Source organism: Choristoneura fumiferana, chromosome 11, assembly GCF_025370935.1.
Source record: "Choristoneura fumiferana chromosome 11, NRCan_CFum_1, whole genome shotgun sequence".
In the NCBI taxonomy this organism is placed as follows: domain Eukaryota; kingdom Metazoa; phylum Arthropoda; class Insecta; order Lepidoptera; family Tortricidae; genus Choristoneura; species Choristoneura fumiferana.
The window spans coordinates 8,676,133-8,696,955 of NC_133482.1; the positions used below are offsets into that span (position 1 = coordinate 8,676,133).

The 20,823-nt window shown below is 37.6% G+C and overlaps 3 protein-coding genes across 3 annotated transcripts in view; 2 read left to right on the top strand and 1 right to left on the bottom strand.

The window, feature by feature from the left end:
* Positions 1 to 16,657, bottom strand: part of LOC141432711 (senecionine N-oxygenase-like) — a 41,475-nt gene extending 24,818 nt beyond the window's left edge. The window contains exons 1-2 of the mRNA XM_074094448.1: positions 15,704 to 16,657; positions 15,441 to 15,570 (exon numbers count right to left, since the gene is read on the bottom strand). Of these exons, the coding sequence (XP_073950549.1) occupies positions 15,441 to 15,521 (81 nt within the window). The 5' untranslated portion in view covers positions 15,522 to 15,570; positions 15,704 to 16,657. The remainder of the gene's footprint in view (positions 1 to 15,440; positions 15,571 to 15,703) is intronic.
* Positions 1,644 to 4,208, top strand: LOC141432919 (senecionine N-oxygenase-like). The gene is made up of 5 exons (XM_074094752.1): positions 1,644 to 1,724; positions 2,476 to 2,748; positions 3,184 to 3,344; positions 3,517 to 3,660; positions 4,008 to 4,208. Exons 2-5 carry the CDS (start codon positions 2,676 to 2,678, stop codon positions 4,206 to 4,208), a joined length of 579 nt encoding a protein of 192 aa, XP_073950853.1. The 5' UTR covers positions 1,644 to 1,724; positions 2,476 to 2,675.
* Positions 6,653 to 14,796, top strand: LOC141432708 (senecionine N-oxygenase-like). The gene is made up of 8 exons (XM_074094441.1): positions 6,653 to 6,787; positions 7,206 to 7,408; positions 8,101 to 8,239; positions 8,629 to 8,800; positions 9,266 to 9,541; positions 10,662 to 10,825; positions 11,325 to 11,468; positions 14,171 to 14,796. Exons 1-8 carry the CDS (start codon positions 6,785 to 6,787, stop codon positions 14,357 to 14,359), a joined length of 1,290 nt encoding a protein of 429 aa, XP_073950542.1. The 5' UTR covers positions 6,653 to 6,784; the 3' UTR covers positions 14,360 to 14,796.
* Positions 16,658 to 20,823: the final 4,166 nt, after the last annotated feature.

Consider the following 20,823-nt stretch of genomic DNA (forward strand, 5'->3'; position numbering starts at 1 on the left):
ATGTAAAGATACTGGGCAACGTTGTGATATAAATGTGAACTGTGCAATATCTCTCTATCTATATGGGACCTACCATTCCTCGTCATATTTGTAACATAATCCAATTAAATGATATTATAACGGATAACTCACGTCTTAACCGAGTTTAGCTCGACATGTTTCGGGCGTGAGTTATCCGTTATAATATCATTTAATATGAGTGAGTTCATGTTCATAATCCAATTCTTAAAAAATACAAATAGTGTTGGATATGACAACATATGCACTAAAGCAGTAAAGGAAGTTGCAGAGATAATATATGTTCCCCTTAGTCACATTGTTAATATAAGTATTGTAACTGGAACATATCCTGATAAGTTAAAACCTGTTATTGTGAACCCATTATACAAGAAAGGAGATGATACTTGCATTTCAAATCATAAACCAATAGCTGTATCATCGATTTATTCTAAAATTGTAGAGTTAGTTATGCATAAGTCGCTTTACACTTATTTAAATCATAGGCCAATAGCTGTATCATCGATATATTCTAAATTGTAGAGTTAATTATGCATAAGTTGCTTTACACTTATTTGGAAAAGCATAAGCTGTTTGCTCCTGAGCAGAAATGTAGAAAGGCTTTCGCAAGGGTAAATATATTAATATGGAAGTATATGAATTGATTCATCATATAAAGGATGGAAGTATAGATAAGCGTAATCATATTGTGTTATCTATATGGATATGACCAAAGCTTTTGAATTAATTATGTCGACCATTCAATTCTTTTGGAAAACTGGCTGCGTATGGGGTGCGCGGAAATGTGTTTGACCTTTTTAAATCATATTTAAGTGATAGAGACCAGTATCAGAGGTCACACATATTGTTTAGATACTAAGCAGCAAAGAACTTATAGAGGCAAAAAATCGAAAAGCGAAAAATAACTAACTCGACAAATAGAGAATCAGTTTTCAGGGCACAGAAGAGATGTAGGTATTAGAGCTATGCGCGGTCTCAAACCTACTGATAGCTGTATGCCACACTTTAAAGACAAAAAATCTTGACAGTGCCATCTCTTTTTATCTTGAATGTGTTATATTTGTATTAAATAACCCGAATTTTTTTAAAAAATGTAATGATGTTTCTGGGAAGAACTTTAAGAACACAGTATAACCAAAACATTTGCACCATTCGTGCTACGACAGCGTTAATGCGTAAGAGTGTATATTGTTAGCTGGTAAAATGTATAATAAACTCCCGATATGCATAAAGCAGCTGCCAATGTCGAGGCTGAAGCAGGAATTACTGACATTGCTAATTATCCGTTTCTACTATTCAATTTCTGTTTATTTACATGATAATTTAAATGCTTTTAATAATTATTAATATTTACAAATTTAAATAATAATGATAATGATGATATGATAATAATAACACGAGTAGAACGTCGAGGTAAATATTACCCGTGCGTGTGTGTTAGCGTGATAAGTCCCTGTGCGTGGTATTTTGACTATGAGTGAAAATCACGAAAGTTTAAGACATTATAATTCAGTTTGTTATTTTTATAATTTTCAGTTCAAGAGTCTTGTAACGTCTGTCAAATGGGCATTTAACCAATGGAAATTGATTATAAAAAGACAGATACTAAGAAAGGTATTCTGTAACCTGCGACTTTGTGGTCGTAGCCGTTGGGCATTACAATCAACCCAAGATACCAATATTCAAGGGTCAGGAGATTTTTGAAGGTAAAATAAAATCATGTACAAAGTTTGTAGAGTTTTTTTTTTTTCTTCAGACCTTGTTTTAGTGATCCACACCAAAGGGTCCAATCGGGCCCCTTTTGGTCTCATCGTATCTCTGTCAAAGTACCTACTTTATTTTTTAAACGTTGCCCCTTGACTTTTTGCTCGATCTTTATAAAGGCAATCAGGGTTTTCTGACGGGTATAATATCGCTAAAGGTATAATATGGTTAAAGTCGTGGTTTCACTTCACGGTAGATGCAAGCCGCTTCCAACCGAGGCAAGTGGAGGTCTATGGGAGAGGCCTATGTCCAACAGTGGATGTCCTATGGCTGATATGATTGATGATGATGATGATAATGAAAGGATAGACTTGTTCTCATGTTCGTTGTTTGAATTCACTTAAGTAACTTTTAATGTATTATGGTTATTGTAATATTATAGTAGTATAGAAGGTCCCTTTATGTCAACTTTTAGTTAAGCTTATTTCTATATATTAAATTGTATAATATGTTGGTACGCTATCGCATTATCGCGATGTCCTGTAATGATGGTGTAATGTTTTATTAAATAAATATATAAATGTTTGTGTGTGTGTGTGTGTGTGTGATGATGATGATAATATCGCTAGACGACGTTAGTACGTAACTCCTCTGTGGGGTAACATTTTTTTTTTTTATATTTGCCGCATATTCGTACGGAACCATACACTGCTAGTGGCCCATACGCACTTAGATGGGTTTTTGACATTTCAGGTGAAATAATCCACGTCCAGAAATACAAGGACCCAGAAAAGTACCGGAACCGCAGAGTCCTGTTAATTGGAGCTGGACCTTCAGGGCTCGATCTAGCCATCCACTTGACTAATGTGACGTCACGACTGGTGCATAGCCATCACTTACACTATAGACAACCAAAATTTGGACTGAACTATGTGAAGAAACCGGATGTGGAGATGTTCTTAAAGAATGGGGTTGTGTTTAAAGATGGTTGTTTTGAGGAGGTGGACGATGTTATATTATGCACAGGTAATTTATACTAGAAAGGTCTTAATTTTAGATTTAGAGTAATTTAAACGTTAGGTCCACATCAATGAATACCTTTGACTTTGCTACTCTACAACTACATGGATACTGTGGTAGTGTTTTATTTATTTATGCTACAAAATATTTTTAATTAATCACCCAGTAAAAAATACGTTTTTTACCACAACAAATGGCGATTAAAACACTTTAGGGACCCATCCACTCTCCTATTAATTGCTAAAAGCAGGCCTTGCATCATAACACCTTGATAACGACCCAGTTCACAGAGACTACCCAGCTTTAAAATTGCATCGCACTAGCGTTTTATAATTGAAATATCTCGTCAATTTAATGACCTTTTTGTATTTTAGTCGCACAATTGAGCATTCATTCATTGATGCGTCAAAACTTACCCATTTTCATTACTTTCTCGTACAGGTTACGAATTTAATCTAAGCTTCTTGGACGAGAGCTGTGAGTTGAATGCGACGACTAGACACGTAGTGCCGGTTTATCAGCACATGGTTAATATCCGGAAGCCTTCGATGATGATTTTGGGGCTGGCTACACCAAGCATCACCAGGATTTTGGATGCCCAGGTAAAGAGCTTCACACGAATTTGAGAAGCTTCAAATTTCAAATTCATCCAGTTAAAAAAAAATTGGTTCAGAAAGCAAATCTTTGCCGTTCTGGCTCTTGGTGGTTTTGTTACCGTAGTTGTAATCATTGACAAAACAAAACATTTAAGTATATTTTTATAATTGGAAATAGGCGGAGTATGCAGTAGCGTTGATCGCTGGCAAATTCCAGCTGCCCTCGCAAGCTGACATGATGCAGTCCTGGCTAAAGCACGTGACTGCACTGTATGCTGAGGGTCGGAAGATTGACGATGCTAACTTATTGTTTGATGATATGGTAAGTTACTTGTCTAAGACATCGGGTACACCCACATTCTGATATCTGTTCTTAAGTATTTAGTTCTGTCAGTTTTCTCGACTTACCTAGCAACAAAACTTAAGTAAATGACCTGATGTAGGTATGTAGTAGTGCACAGAATTAATATGGAGCTTAGTCATTTATTTCTAGAATTTGGACCATCAATTTGTTTAAATATATTTGTATATGTCACGTTACTACACAACAGGTCATTTAAGTTTTTCACCTATACTATACCTGCGTGCGGCTCGGGTGGATAAAGATATTTCGGGTGAAATTACGCGTTTTATGCATTTGTTGTTAAATCTATTTGGTTTTTGTTCCAGGACCAATATTTCGCAAATATTGCCAAAGAAGCTGGAATAACACGCGTGGCTCCCGTGCTGACGATAATCAGAGACTACGATGCGAATTATCGTTTAGAAGACTTGTTGAATTACCGTGACTTCAACTATGAAGTGCTTGATCAGTACAACTACAAGAGGTGGTACGAACCTAGCAACAGAAGCTGTGATATTAATATTTAATTTTTCTATATTATAATTGTGTCGACAGATTGTTTTTCAAAAATAAATTTGTTTAGGTTTTGCTTTTCAAATCCTAGATTATGTTTTTTGTCTCTCTAGACTTGATGACAAATGCAGACGAGGATCAGGTAAAGTGATTTCGATTGTAAACGTCTTTATCTTTTGTTATTTTTTTTAGCCTATACAAGGCGTTAATTAAATAACTGAAAACCGCAGACACCCCAAAAATATATTTTAATTTTCAGTCATGATTGCATTTATTTTTGAATACCATCATTATTTTAAAAGATATTCGTATGTTTTGCTAAGTCAGAAATTCTACTTTATTTCTAACTCTACACTTATAATTTGTATTTTGTCAGTTGCGCTTTGAAGTTTTTAGAAGAAAATCACACATTGAAAGCAAAACGGCCAGTATTAAATTATCGAAATAGTATGCAACCTCGCCAAAATTGGCGCATGTTGTAGTCGTAACTTGTAGACTGGGCGCAATAGAAAAGGAATTTTAAAACACAAAGACAACCTAATTTAAAACATAGTGTGATCGATTCTACTCTCGATTCTGAGCAATCTACTTTCTGGTTTTCAGTTATTTAATTAACACTTTGTATACATTATCTAGAGTGAACTCTATAATATATATATATATTATAATATGTTTTTGTAGCCCCTCACCTCTCCTTTATAATAGCGTTAGTATTTATAGGAACCCATCTATTTTCTGAAAATATCTAGGAGCTAGTGGACGTTGCGGAACGTTGATAACTATTATCAATGCACTTTTTGAGATCCGACAGTTAGCCTATAACGTATATGGTTAGAGTAAGAAGAGTTTTTAACACCTGGATGCTCCGATATTGTACTATTAATTTAGTAGGCACGACTCGAAGACGAAAAACGCGTGATGGTTAGATATGACTATTATGAAAGTATAAAAGTTTGAAACTTTTGCAGAACGTTTTTTCTCGTGGAGAACTTTGATTTCATTGATTAAGTATTTTCTCAAGGATGAAGTCTAGATAAACCACGTTCCAGATTATCAGACATTTGATGTGCACCAAGGTTAAGATATTTTTGAGTAATGAATCTGCACGATAGACGCTAAGTGCACACCCACACTTGTAATAGTGACAGTTGACGTATTTTCGATGTAGATCAGCTGATATTGACAATCTTCATGTGATTGATAGGTAGGTTTTCCTGTAAAACGACTAACGTCACGTTGTGATATAAGGTAAAGGCAACTGATTTAATACGAATCTGTCCTAGCACGCCTAAAGGAATGTTACGGTGATGACGATGAGGTATAAAGAAAGGTTACATTAGACCGAACTAACTTACTTTGCTCACCCGCGACCTTAAAGGTATTAAAGGTTTTTTTTAGGTCTCGGATGAGCAAAGTAATTGTTTTAATTCGTCGATATGGACTTCCGCAAAGTGGCACCTGATTCAATAAATTATTAAAAGGTTACATCGATAAAGCGGTTAAATAAAATTTAAAAAAAAATTATTACCTACATATACCTAAGGTGGGGATGAGATTTTTTCTCGTCTAAATTCATAGCATGGGTGGCTGGGGTATCGTCAGAGATGGCGCTACCCAGGCGACGTGGGTTGCATGCAGCATGTGGTCTCGCAGTTTAAGGGTCCTCGTGCACCGATTCTTGCTTTTTGCTCGTTTAAAAATCCGTCATCTAATATGTGGTGTGCTATCATATATGGCCTTGCAAAATGTATCTTGCCCACGACAAATTCAGGCCCTGTGCCGTTGGCCATCGTAGGATGGGTCTTTCAAAATCATAAGTAGGTTTGCCATTTAAGACCTTTTTGATTTAGAGATTTTTTTGTATAGTATTAAGCTATAAACTGCTAATTTTTTTATTAGAGTCGAGTGTACTGCAGCATGTCCAGGTACTCACTAGTAATTTGCACATGACCGTTTCTATGTCGTGAAAGTGCGTGTTGACAGTTCCAATGCTTGCATATATACGATGTACTTACTTAGTTACAAGAGGTTTTGTTATTGAATTAAAGGGTGATTCTGTGCTATTTGTTTTTTTTCATACGGTAGGGAGAAAACGAGCAGGCGGGTCACCTCACCTGATGTAAAGCAATCACCGCCGCCTATGGACGTCCATAACATAAGTTGAGTTACGGAGGTGTCGCCGGCCTTTTGAGAAAGGAGTTGAGTAAAGCAGAACTCGTTTTTTGAAGATTCCTTAGTTGTACCGGTCCGGAAATACTGGCCCTGCAAGCTGATTCCAAAGTATCACCGTGCGATCTAATCGTAGGATATTAATTATTTTATTATTCCAAACAGCGATCATCCTGTATTTCTTATCACACTTGCACGTTACATAAAAATGTTTATATATTTTCGTTCACTCATGCAACCCGAACGTGACTTTGACAATGAAACCGTCTATAAGAACGTCATAATTTGAACAAGTACTTAGGACTCGGCGATTTTTTTTCAGCTGTGCACGTCATTTGTCTTGATTCAGACGTGTAAGGATTGGGAAGTTGTTAGAAAAATAATTTAATTTTTAAAGCTCATTTCCTTAAAGGGTTAAATTATGGTGAGTTTACATATAATATTAAAATGATGTACTAGATATTTTATTTATTCTAAATTGTTTTTTTTTTAACGTTTTGAAATGGAACAATTTTAATTGATATTGATTATTACCTTTTGTAGGTCTCATTGATACAAAGGACCTACAGTCTTTCCTTTTATTTGATTCTTTATATTAACTCTCTTTTTCAATTAAATTTAACTAACCCTGTCCAAGGTGTGGCACTTTAGTCTAAACTGTGTCTTTTTTAAGTAATATTTTTATAAGTGCATTACTTAAAAGTTTTTCATTTTAAGTTAAATAATTTTATTCACATACCATTCATAGAAAACATAGGTATAAGCGCGTTTGTGCACTAAAACTTAAGATCAGACGCATTGTATTCCCAGAAACTAATTAACTTTTATTATTAACATATTAGAACAAAACACAGAACTATAGAGTCTGTGTGATCGGAGCTGGAGTGGCCGGACTATCTTCAGCAAGATATTTGAAGCAGGAAGGCATTAGTTTCACAGTTTTGGAATGCACCCAATACGTCGGCGGTACTTGGCGATATGACCCCAGAGTTGGCTACGATGAGAATGGTCTATTATTGCATACTAGCATGTATAAACACTTAAGGTATGCCTAAATTTTTTGACGCTTATTGCCATTTAAAGGATAGCTGTGGTTTTATTTACAAAAACCCTTCTGGAAATTCACAAATACCTACCTACAAAATTACGACTCTACATTAGTCTACATACCCATCTCATTTATTTAGTCGCTTCATTAAGCTGCTGTGAAAAATTGCTCGTACCTCTCCAAAGTTAAATATATCTAAGAGGTCAAAGGCTACAAAATTGACCACTAAAATCGGTCTACGTGTCTGGCCACGCGAAGTGTAGAGTTACGTACTAATATGCGGAATATAAATATTGAGAAGCTAGTTTGTGCAGGGAGGGGTCTCTAATAAAAAATTGGCACTTTGAAGCCAAATCAATCCCTAGATTGCAAATCAATTCCTAGATTGAAAGATAGTCTCAATAAATTTATGTTTTTGATCGATCTATTCAACGATACTCTACATTAACGGCTTAGAAAAAAAATCATTATAAAAAAATATCGCCACTTTACTTACGTGTTTTAGCTGCATGAAATTGAATAAATGAATTGACTGCATGAATTCTATGTAATTAATCTATAAATCTAAGCAAAACTACAGCATTTTAACACTAATAGTGTCTAACAGGACGATAAACTATAAGGGGTCCTTGAAGGACTATGGAACTCTAAAAAGGTCAATTATTCTAACGAAACATTGATGCTTTCAGAACAAACTTACCTAAACCAACAATGGAACTTAATGGGTTCCGATTGCCTAAAGATCTGCCCTCGTACCCCAGTGGAGAGTTGTACTGCGATTACCTGAATTCATTCACAAAATATTTTGATTTAGAAAAACACATAAGAGTAAGTATTTTTTTCATCTTTAAAGAAGATTGTGTGGCTTTACTAAATAATGGCGATACCTTATACGAGCACATTCTAGCCCCCAAAAGTAAATTAATTTTGAACAATTTTTGATATAATCGTCAGTCAACACTAAAGTTAGATCTGTACGCTTCGTTTTGTAATTTGACTAATATTTTTTTATTTTAGATAAATATGTTGTTTTCTTGCAAAATCATCAATATTTTAAAAGCAAAGCGTAGGTACAAAATCTATATTTTGACTGGACTGACGACTTATAAAAAATGGTCAACATAAACGCTGAAGGGATGAAAAAATCACTAATCCCTAAATAATTTTCAATAAATTTTATTTCTTTAACTACTTATAAAGTATCTTTAATGTGACAGTTCCTCCACCAAGTGGTTTCAATAACACGGCTAGAAAACACGTGGAACGTGAAACACAAGCATGTGGTCACTGGCGAAGAGTTTGAAGAGGATTACGAATACGTCATCGTGGGCACGGGGCACCACAGCAAGCCGCACCGACCTGTTATACCAGGGGAAGACTTATTTGAAGGTATCAACCATGCTCATGCTTAAAGAAAAGTTTGTGCCAGAAGGAAAGTAGAATAAAATTGTTATAAGGAATCCTGTATAATTATGCTCTACATAACACAGTTGTTTCGAGGTCCAATTTTTGTCTCCACCTAAGTACCTGTGCACTCATACGTAAAATGACGGGCGTTTTTCCGATCGTTCATTATCATAATCATCATCATCATGTCAGCCGAAAGACATCCACTGGTGGACATAGGCCTCCTCCAAGGCTCTCCACTCAGACCGGTCTTGTGCTTTCCGCATCGACCGCGATCCCGCGATCTTAACCAGGTCGTCGCTCCATCTTGTTGTAGGCATACCGACAGCTCACATATCGTGTCATAAAATAAGTATGATCTTTTACCTGCGTTGACACAAAAGTGGAGACTAGCTTAGATTGCTCAAAAGTACTTACGAAATCCAGCAAATAAGTTTTTTTTTTCAGGAACCATAATACACAGCCATGACTACAGAGTACCAGATCCTTACGCAAAACGCAGGGTCCTCACCATCGGAGCTGGTCCATCTGGCAAGGATATAAGCCTATTCATAGCTGAGGTCGCCATCAGACTACTCCATAGCCATCATTCGCAATCTCCCACTAGCACACCGTTTCCTGATCACTACGTAAATAAACCAGACGTGAAGGAGTTCAGGAAAAATGGAGTAGTGTTTGTTGATGGAAGCTTTGAAGAGGTCGATGATGTTATTTACTGCACAGGTAATTAATAGTTTTTTTTTATCGAGGGACTAAAATAAGCCAATATACCCGAGGTGGTTAGCCACCCGAGCTTTAGCGAGGGTATCTATTTATTGACTTTTAGTCTCGAGGTGAAAACTCTATTTTTCACTTCGATTTCGAGAAAAAAAAGTCATTTCTGTTTTTTTTATTCGACTGAATGGCAAACGAGCAAGTGGGTCTGTGAAAGAATTAAAACTTTCATAGGTTTTTAAATAAATCTTTCTAAATTTCGGCGGCAAAGTATTATCAATTATGTCTTTTGCTCTTTGCTCGACATCATAATTTTCACTATCACTTGACGACATTGTGAGAATAATCAATTTATTTTAATCGTTTATGATTTACGCTCTACAACAATTTCAAAGTTTAGGCAGTGAGTATTTTTTTCCAACCAGACACAGATATAACAAAATCGTGTCGGCGAAATGGTCCATAGGTACACAAACTGGAATAAATAGAATGGCGCCACCTTCTATGCGGAAAAAGCATAGAACTAAGACCACGTAGACTAAGAACGTACCATTTTCGTCATGAAAATGGTCCACACACAATCTTATTTTATACCAAAAACTAAGCAAGTACTGGCTGTTTGAGTTTATATAAGTCACTCGAAGTAAATTAAAAAAATAAATTACTTTTACTCCCTAAAGTACTCACTTTACTCCCGCCTCGTAAGGCTCTATTGACCTACTTTTAGAGCATGAGATGTGAAAATACCTTAATTAGCTTTTAGTGTAAAATCAAAGCGAAACAAATATAATAATCATATGTATGTTAATGTTTATTTTACGGGTATTATCATCTATGCAGACGTTTCCAATACACGATTTAATGAAATCGCTTACATAAAATAATTGTGAAGTTATGTCTAAAATTTTCTTAATGTACCTAACCATAAGTCTTTTTTCTCGTAACTGCGGTGTCTGTATTTCATAAAATAATTACATCACAATCATACCCAAGAAAAAAACGATTCATATTATACCTACGTGTCTTGTATTTATTTATTACAATTCATCAGTTTTCTCACTTCCTACGTACTTACCTACAAGCGGCACTACCGTGGCATATGTGTGAAAAACTATGCATTTCATTTCAGGTTACGACTTCAACTACCCATTCTTAGACGGCAGTTGCGGGCTCGCGATATCGACTGACAGCGTGACTCCGTTGTACAAGCATGTGGTTAACATCAACGAGCCAACTATGCTAATCGTGGGGCTGGTCGTGAAGGCATGCGTGGTCACTGCTATCGATGCCCAGGTATAAATTTCACCCTTCAGATCTTGATAGGTACGGGTCATCCATAAAGTACGTCACACCAAAATTGACCATTTATAGCCCCACCTTCCCTCTTGTCACGAGTATCAGCGGCGCCTTTAGCCCATGTAGCGCCCGTGTGCAATTATTATTTTAGCGCCATCTAGGAAGAGCGCGGTCAAAATGGAATAGGTACAAAGTGCCGCGACCGCCCCCTAACACCGCTGCTCCTGTGTGCAACGCACACCCAGCACTATAGGTAAAGACGCCTCTGACGAGTATTGCTATGAAAAATGCAATTATTTTGTTCCTGTGTCACAAACCGCCTAACCCCCCCCCCCCAAATTTATGGATGACCCCTTATCTTGAATATGGAACTTATACTTAACAAATTTGCAAGTTTGGGCCCGATTTGGGCATAAAGTTCTTACCGTGAGGGTCCCAGTGTCCTAGCCCTCCGAAAGCTACGCCACTGGTATCACCTAGGCTGTTTTGATTGCAGGCTCGCTACGCCGTGGCTCTCATTAAGGGTGCCTTCACCCTGCCTTCCAAAGAAGTGATGATGGCGGAGTGGCGGGCCCATGCCGAATCCTTGCGAGAAGAAGGGCGTCCGCTGTCGCACTTACACCACTTAGGCGACAAAGAGGTAATTCCAACTACGGTAACGCTCGACCAGCGAGCGCTTTGTATGTTCATTGTGTGTGCAGCCAGAGGGGCTACTACGAAACTCGAAAATCGAAGTTCGTATCGCACCGTCCCTTTCACGGCAACATACGAGTAGGTACGAAGTTCGAGTTTTGCACTTCGTAGGATAGGCCCAGGTAATCACTGTACAGCGAGCGTCTTAGCCACGTAATAAATAAATGCTTGCCATGCTGCCGGTCGCGCGTAGTCGTGGCCAGAACGTAGCCGTAACATGTTCAGTTTTTATAGCGTTGTTTGACAAATAACATCAGAGCATTAAAGGAATAATCATGATCAATAATCTATCAACCTATCTATCTAATACCTTTAAACGAGCAATTCTTGTACATATGTATAATATATAAATAATAACTCTGGTCTCTCTGGTTACGCTTTCAGCCTATGAAGTTTGATGTGTGGGGGTTTTCGGGGAGCTTGGTGTAGAAACACTACAGCCGCGCCACCTGACGCCAGAATATGAAAATTTATTTCGCGCAGCCGCACAAGAGATCTGCCATACCTACTTTTGTCTTCTTTTGAATTCAACCGTCAATACTCGACATATTGTAAATAAAATATTTTCTCTCGCAAATTTCGTTTCGACCTTCTAAACTGGTGACCCCGACGCAAACTGGCCTTCTATCTGGGCAAACCAAACGGCTGGTTCTTGTGGCCAAAATGGTGGTATTTTTACTCCAACACGAAATGTTTCGTTGCGAATGGAAAAAATTGTCGTCATTTTTTTCATGTTCGACATCTGACATTGCGTTGGAAAATTCGTCTTTGTTTGTCACATTTTTGAAACGTTTTATTTGACTCACGATTTGTGTTCGGACCTTGATTTTACTTGAAAGTTTGCAATCGTAGGGCAATCAGTTTAGAAACAGTTTTGGCAAGTGAAAGTGCAAAGACCTTGGCACTTAAAAATTCTTCCTGTGAGTGAAATTTACACACGTGCATATTGACATAGTCGGTCCGATGCCACCATCTCAAGGTTATCGTTACTGCCTTACAGCCATTGACCGATTTACACGCTGGCCTGAAGCTATCCCAATGATGGACATTACAGCTGAAACAGTAGCAAAATCTCTACTTACCGTTTGGATATCTAGATTTGGCTGTCCTGAAGTCATAGTAACAGACCGTGGAGCTCAATTCGAATCGGCACTCTTCAACCACTTATCAAAGACAGCAGGTTTTCAACACCGACGCACTACGGCATATCATCCTGCCTGTAATGGACTCATTGAAAGATTCCACAGGCAATTGAAAGCCGCTATCGTCTGCCACGCGCAAAGCAACTGGACAGAAGCCTTACCACTAGTCCTACTTGGTATAAGAAGCGCGTTCAAAGAGGATCTTCAAGCATCATCCGCAGAACTGGTATACGGAGAGACTCTGAGATTGCCTGGGGAATTCTTTCAACCCAGCACAGAAACTACATTCAACATTACCGATTTCACCGCACGATTGCGTAACATTACCCAGCAACTTCAACCTGTACCTACTTCGAGACATGGACAAAAGATATTTTATATTTAAGGATTTAGCATCCGCTACTATGTTTTCTTACGAGAAGACGCTTCTACGTGGGCGCTAAAGCCTGCATATACGGGACCACACGCAGTTCTAGAACGAGGGAAATTTTTACGATAAGAGTAAAAGGCAAGACAGAACAGTATCTATTGACAGATTAAAACCAGCATATATGCTCGAAGATTAGATACTTCCTCAGATGTCATAAAGCTCGTACATAAAAAAACAACAGACAGCCGAACAAAGATATAGAGAAGCAAGTAAAGCTTACTAGATCGGGCAGACAAGTTAAATTTCCTCAATATTATCGCCCGTAGCCGGTCTCTGGGGGGAGAGATGTAGAAACACTACAGCCGCGCCACCTGACGCCAGAATATGAAAATATATTTCGCGCAGCCGCACAAGAGATCTGCCATACCTACTTTTGTCTTCTGTTTGAATTCAACCGTCAATACTCGACATATTGTAAATAAAATATTTTCTCTCGCAAATTTCGTTTCGACCTTCTAAACTTGGTTTTATCTCTGGGAAATCGCTTATTATCGAGTATTAGCCCAAACAAAGCTCGGTCGCCCAGGTACTTTTTAACGATTCATCATGGTCAGATATATCTGGTCCTATACAACGAAACGCAAAATTCGAACTTCGTATGTTACCGTCCCGCTGACGCTTATTATACTTAATACCAGAGTGAGAGGGACGGTACGATACGAACTTCTATTTTACGGGATGCAAGACCGTGATTACCTTTAATGAGCATCCGATATTTGGACGCAGTTGCATGCATTATGATCGCGCACGTGTAGACTGAAGAACTTACAAAGATTTTTCTGAGTTAACGGTCTCTTTATATCCCGTAACAAATATACTTATCTACTAATCATGCTTGATGTTAAGGCTATGTTGCCATTATGACAAACATTATTTTTGATCAAGGATCATGAAACGTGATATTTTCCGAAGGAATTCTGTTAGAATTAATCAAACATTGAACTTTTTGGCCGTGATTAGTTCGTTAAAGCCTACAATTATCCCGTAGATTCTGCCTCTTATAGCGTTTTTTTTGGCTCTTCTAAGGAATTGTTATTAATTGTATATGCTTTGCTGAAGTCATGTTTTCCTTTTCAGGATGAATACTATGCTGAGCTGACAAAAGAATCCGGAATATCTCGAGTACCTCCAGTAGTGTCGAAGATACGAAACTACGACGATATCCGAGCAAAGCCACATAATCTGTACACATATCGAAATTATGAGTATATTGTAGTAGATGATAACAAGTTTACGCGACGCTTGGAAGACAAAATATTAGCATAAACTGTAAAATAACACGCAGGAATTACAATTAAGGCAAAAAACAGTCACAAGAGTTAAACATTGCATTTAAGACAATGATAATAGACCTTATACTTGATAAGATTAGTGTAGAAATCATCTGAGGCCTTATTGTCTAACACCTATAGCTAAAAAATAACGAGATGTTATAAAGACCTCTCGATTATCAGCTAAGGGCACGTATTTGAATATCGAAATTTAAAATATCTACAGTTAAAACGCCGACGGTCAAAATATCGAAAATCAAAACATCGAATGATCTAAATATCTACTTATTATTATATCGACGTCTGGAATTCCTAAAACCGAAATATCAAAAGTTCAAAATATATACAACCGAATTATCGATGTATGTTAATATCGAAACACAAAATATCAACCGTCAAAAACCAAATATTAAAATATCGAAAATTGAAATAGCTAAGTATCTTATTAATATCAAGAAAAATGATTAGAACTTGATTCTGGCACTCGCTGGCCACTACCGCGGCACGCTCGCCTCGCTCTCTCGGCTCGTGCTTGTTTTGGTCACGGTTGAACCTAACCGCTCCTCCTCGCTGCGTTCGTCGTCGCACCTAATTATTGGATTAAAATACTTAGTACCTAGAATTTAAAACTGAAGTAGATTAATTCAACAGAAAAGTTTAGGTGCGACGACGAGCTTAGCAAGGAGGAGCGTGTTAGGTTCAACTGTGGCCAAAATAAGCACGAGCCGAGCGAGCGGAGCGAGCGTGCCGCGGGAGCGGCCGGCGAGTTCCAAAGTTAAATTTCCTATCAGTAATCGACTATTGTACCCTTCGGTATTAAAGACATTCGATATTTAGAATTTCGACCTTGGAATCGTTGGAAATTTCAATTTTCGATATTTTATCCGGCGATATTAGGATTTTCGAAATTTAAGCATTCGATAATTGTACCGTTCGATAATTCATACTTTTGACGTTTTGAATTTCGATATTTTGACCGTCGACGTTTTTAACCTTAGATATTTTATATTTAGATATTCGATATTCAAATACGTGCCCTCAGCTAATGATTTACTTAAGTAAGTAAGTTCTGATACCTGAGCATCAATAGCCACAACCAAGCACGCTTTCTCGACCAATCCAATGAGGAACATAGTTGGCTCGTTGATGTTGACCATGTATTTGTACAGGGGAGTCACGCTGTGGGCCGTTATAGTGAGCCCGCTACTGCAGGGCTACTCCGAAACTCGAAACTCGAAGTTCGTGTCATGCGGTCCCTCTCGCTCTCGTATTAAATAGTGTAAGTGTCAGAGGGACCGCACGACACGAACTTCGAGTTTCGAGTTTCGGAGTAGCCCTGCTGCTGTCCAAGAAGGGGTAATCGTACTCGTAACCTGTAGTAACATTGTTTTACTACATTTGTGCGGGTGGCATGTGGCAATGCGGGTGCAATGTGGTGGGTTCATTATTGCGTTCTAAGGGTGTACCGTCCCCCCCCCCCTTTTAACCTACCTTTAAATCTACCTAAACCTATAGGTACCGATGCCTACATACTGAATTAATTTTATTTATTACCTTATTATGGGACCCCAACCTACAAAATGCCTAAACCTAACCCAGTTTGATTTACCTTGTTTAAGTCATAAAATTGGCCAAGTGATCGCTAGCGGTCTAGAATAATTAACCCACGTTGTGTCCGAGAAAGTAACCCTTTAATTCGTTTAGTATAATGGTAAAAGAGCTTTCTTATTATATAGTTTAACTAGACAATGAAGAGAAGATAGACGAAAAATTTAGTGAGTTGTAAGTATAAAGTCATCTGTCAAAAGTATAGACTGTTCTGTTCGTGTAGTAGTAGTAGTGTATATGTTCGTGAGGCAAAAGGTATTTTATTTCGCAGCTAAAGTCCAGAGGTCCACTCCCCGCCTCTGAAAGTGGCTTTCGTCACCGAACTGGACGTTGCCTCCTCTGCGTTAGCGTTATAAGAGCGGACATTCAAAGGGAAGTCAATTATAACCTGAGGCTGTTCCTGGATCAAACCCGTGATCACAATACTCCTGCAGTAACAAGTCCAACTTCAGTAGTACGTAACTAGATGTAACTTCAATGGTTCATCATATTGACCAATAAGTAACTTCCGGATCACCTGGTACCGGTCAGCCACTGACTTTCATCTGCCTTAGTCTTAGTCAAAATGACTTGCATTGTAAAGCCTTTTACCATTAAATAGTCTGTATAAATAGCCAAAACAGGACTATACAATCCAAGGTTCGCTACCAGGAACGACCAGTCTTCAAAGGAGATTCTACTTTCAGCAAATTCTAACGGTAACATATTAGTAAGAAAAACAGACGGCGAGAAACCTATATGGATCAAAGCTGAGAGTGACATCGATGACCTGCGCAATAAATGAATCTAACTACCTCCTAAGTATCTAAATACAGGTACAAACATTATTATGTAATTATAACGTGAGTTAATTTTAATACTCAACATTCGCAGACTTACATTACTTAAACTCCAATTCAATAGAATCTGACAATCTTGTAGACACTTCCAGCCTACTAATATAAACACGGGGCTGCCTAAGGCTTTGTGATGTGACTATTATTTTTTTTGATTCCTTTTAGATCATAATTGCAAAACAGGGACATATATAATCAAGTGTTGCCCACGATAGGGTGTCTTAAATATGTAGAAAATTGACAGATTCTATTGAATTGTACTTTAGATCACATAGTTGATGAATCTGTCAACTATTCTTGTATCGACAGCTTAAGTGATTGGCATTATAATAAAAATCGCAAAGATTTATGTATCTTGCATGTAAACATACGTTCCATAACAAAACATTTCAGTGAACTCCTTGTAGCAATCTGTGATTATTTAAAGCAAATAGATATTTTAGTTATTACGGAAGCAAATATAAATTATTCGTTGTTGTCATTTTTTAGCATTCAAGGATTCAAGGTCGACGTACATACTCGCGAAAATCGCGGTGGGGGCGGAGTTCTTGTCTACTCGCGCACGAGCCTAGCGGCAAGCGCGAGCGAGACGGCTGCGCTGTCCACCGCGAGCCGTATGCGCTCGGCAGAGTGCGTTTCCATTTCTTTTAAATTTAAAAACGAAAAAATATATGTGGTATCAATATACAGACCTCCGAGATATAACAAAGAAGATAGAATATCTGAATTTTTCACCGAGCTCCGAACTCTTTTAGATAGTTTACCAACCAACTCAAAAGTTGTGCTTTGTGGCGATATAAATATTAATCTCCTAAACAGCGAAAATAATCGAGTCCTGACATATGAAAACATCATGTCCGAATATGGTTTTATTAAATGTATAAAAGATGTTACTCGAAAAGAAATTGTAATAGGCAAGGTAGTTGAATCATGCCTAGATCATATTTATGTCCGAGCACCACTATCGGTCATCGACTCTGCTGTTATAAGGCACAAAATATCGGATCACTTTCTTATTGCCGCCGCAATAGAATGGAAACAGAGCCAAGAGGGCAGCGGGGGAGCGAGCGACAGCGGGCGCATGCGCATGCGTGTGGCTGCGCCGGGCACGGGCTGCGAGCTCGCAGCGACAGCGACGCCGAACGGAAATCGCCGAAGCAACCTCGTGACATTGCCGTGCTCGAGCCGCGGCGCCCGCGGTCGCCCGCTCGCTGCGCCTACACCGGCACCGCTATCTACTAAATTTGTGCTTGATAATAACTTAGTTAGGGAAAAACTACTGGCAACCGACTTTGATGACTTGTTACATTTAGAATGTCCAATAGAACTGTATAAAGCACTAAATCTTTTGTTTAATAATATTTATAGTGAATGCTATAAAGTGCAAATAAATTATAATAATATTAGAAATAGAAATAATAAAAGTTGGATAAGCGATAACTTAAAAAAAATGATCTCAGAACGTGACAGGTTATTTATGGTATGGTATAATGAACCAAAGAATATGTTAAAAAGACTAGCTTATACTAAGTATAGAAATAAGTGTACGAAGGCTATTTTAAAAAGTAAAAATGAATATGATAAACAAAGTATAGTTAATTGTAACGGAAACATAAAAAAAGTATGGGAAAAAATTAATAATCTATTAGGAAAGGAAAGGTCGTCTATAGATAGATCAGTATTAAATAGTATGGAAAAACAGGGCAGTGTAAAAGATATTTGTAACAAGTTTGCTTATAATTTTAGTAATGAAATTGAACAGATAAAACATAATTGTAATGATAAATGGCTGGAAAGGGATGAACATGTAAATAAGTCGAACGTATGTATGAGATGGCAACCAGTAAGTAGCGAAGATGTTAAACGTGTCATAAATAAAATGGATAATAATAAAGCTCCTGGGTGCGATCTGGTACGTATGTCCGACTTAAAGTTAGTTGTAGACAAAGTCAGCCCAATCATAGCCAAACTTATAAACCGCTCAGTGACTGAAAGTAAATACCCGAACAAGCTCAAGGAATCTTTGGTTCGTCCAATCCACAAAAAGGGTGATCGTAGAGACTTTTCTAATTACAGACCAATATCCATCTTATCGAGTATAGACAAAGTAGTTGAAAAATGCGTAGTTAATCAAGTAAGTTCCTTCCTGCAAAAAAACAATATACTTTATGACAATCAACATGGTTTTCAAAAAAATAAAAGTACTAATACATTATTAAGTAGATTCACAGATGAGATAAATACACATTTAGACAATAGAAAATTTGTCGTAGCTATATTTTATGACTTCAAAAAAGCATTTGATACGCTAGAAACCGACACCCTTTTGAATGGAATGGACGAATGTGGTGTGGGGCAACCGCTAAATCCTTGGTTCCGCGAGTATCTCACATCACGTTCCTACCGTGTGAAGCTAGGCGACACTCTCAGCGACGAGATACAGGTCCGCTGCGGGGTCCCACAGGGATCCGTATGTGGTCCTGTGTGCTACCTAATGCACGTCAACAGCTTGTGTGGGGTACTACAGAACAGCACTGCACACATGTTTGCTGACGACCTCTGTACTCTAAGACCCGGCACTGATCTTACCGAGACGTGTCGCTTGGTACAACAAGACGTAAATGCAGTAGTCAAATGGTCCCATGATAATGGTATTATATTAAACTCGGACAAAACAAAACTTCTGATTATTCAGTCACCATATACTTGTAATACGGAAACACCACCACCCATGTTCACTCATAGTTTTTCATGTATACATAATAGCCTAACTAATTGCCAATGTAAGCCCATTGAGAAAGTTAATTCGGTCACTTATCTTGGTATTAGAGTTGACATAAGTTTTTCTTGGAATGAACACATAAACCATCTCTGTAGTAAACTTAGAATTCTTCTTGGTAAATTTTATCATTTAAGTTTCAGAACACCACAAAACATTCTCAAACAACTTTACTTTTCCTTAGTAGACTCAATATTGAGCTATGCTCTCGATTCCTATGGCCTAACATTTAAATCCTACATCGATAAACTAGAGGCATTGCAATTACGATTTTTAAAATTACTTGTAAACAATAAAACTAAGCAGAGCTGTAATGGCGATTATTACAAATTATTCAAAATCCTTAAAATACTTCCTGTACGACTAAAACATAAATACCTAGTAGCCATAAATAATCATAGCAATCTGGAGCATAGTTTAGTATTGATCAACCATAGTCATAATACTAGGTCGGTGTCCTCAGGTAAATATGAAGTGCCCCGAGTGACCAACTACTTCGGTGATAGAACATTAAACAAAAGACTACCGTATTTGTTTAACAGCTTACCTGATAACATCCGCCTAGAAACTGATAAAAATAAATTTAAAAAGATCCTTAAAAAGTATCTAGTAGAAACTCTTCCATAAGACATAGTTGTAACAATAATTATAATAGTTTATGTAAGAATAAATTATACATTACATTATCTTATATTTTATAGAGACTGTATCCTGCAGACAAACTGTGTAAACAGTTTTGCAGGGCTATGTACAAAAACCTATGTAAAAAAATAATGACAAATAAATACTTTTTCATTTCATTTCATTCAAATAAATATTATTCTGTTGTGAGTTTTTGAATTATTTTGTCTCACTTGCCTGAAACTACTAGCGTTTGTAACATAGGACATTGAATGAAAGCGAAACACCGAAACCTTTCATTCGTCGGGCGTCAAAAGTCTGTCATTTATCGTCAGTATCTATGTAAGTATTATACTTAAACGCTAGCTTACTGAAGCCAATGTAACGAAAGAAGCTACCATGGCAACAGTAGAAAACGTAACTACAAAAGTCAGGATAGCCAGAGAAGAAAAGTAGTAACTGAAGCCCATGTAACGAAAGAAGCGACCGTGGCCAGATTAGAGTAGAAAAAATAACTAAAGAGGTCAGGATAACCAGAGTAGAAAATGTAATCCTTGTCGTAGATGTAACTAGCGTTTAAGTATAAAAAGGAGCGCTAAGACGAGCCGACACACT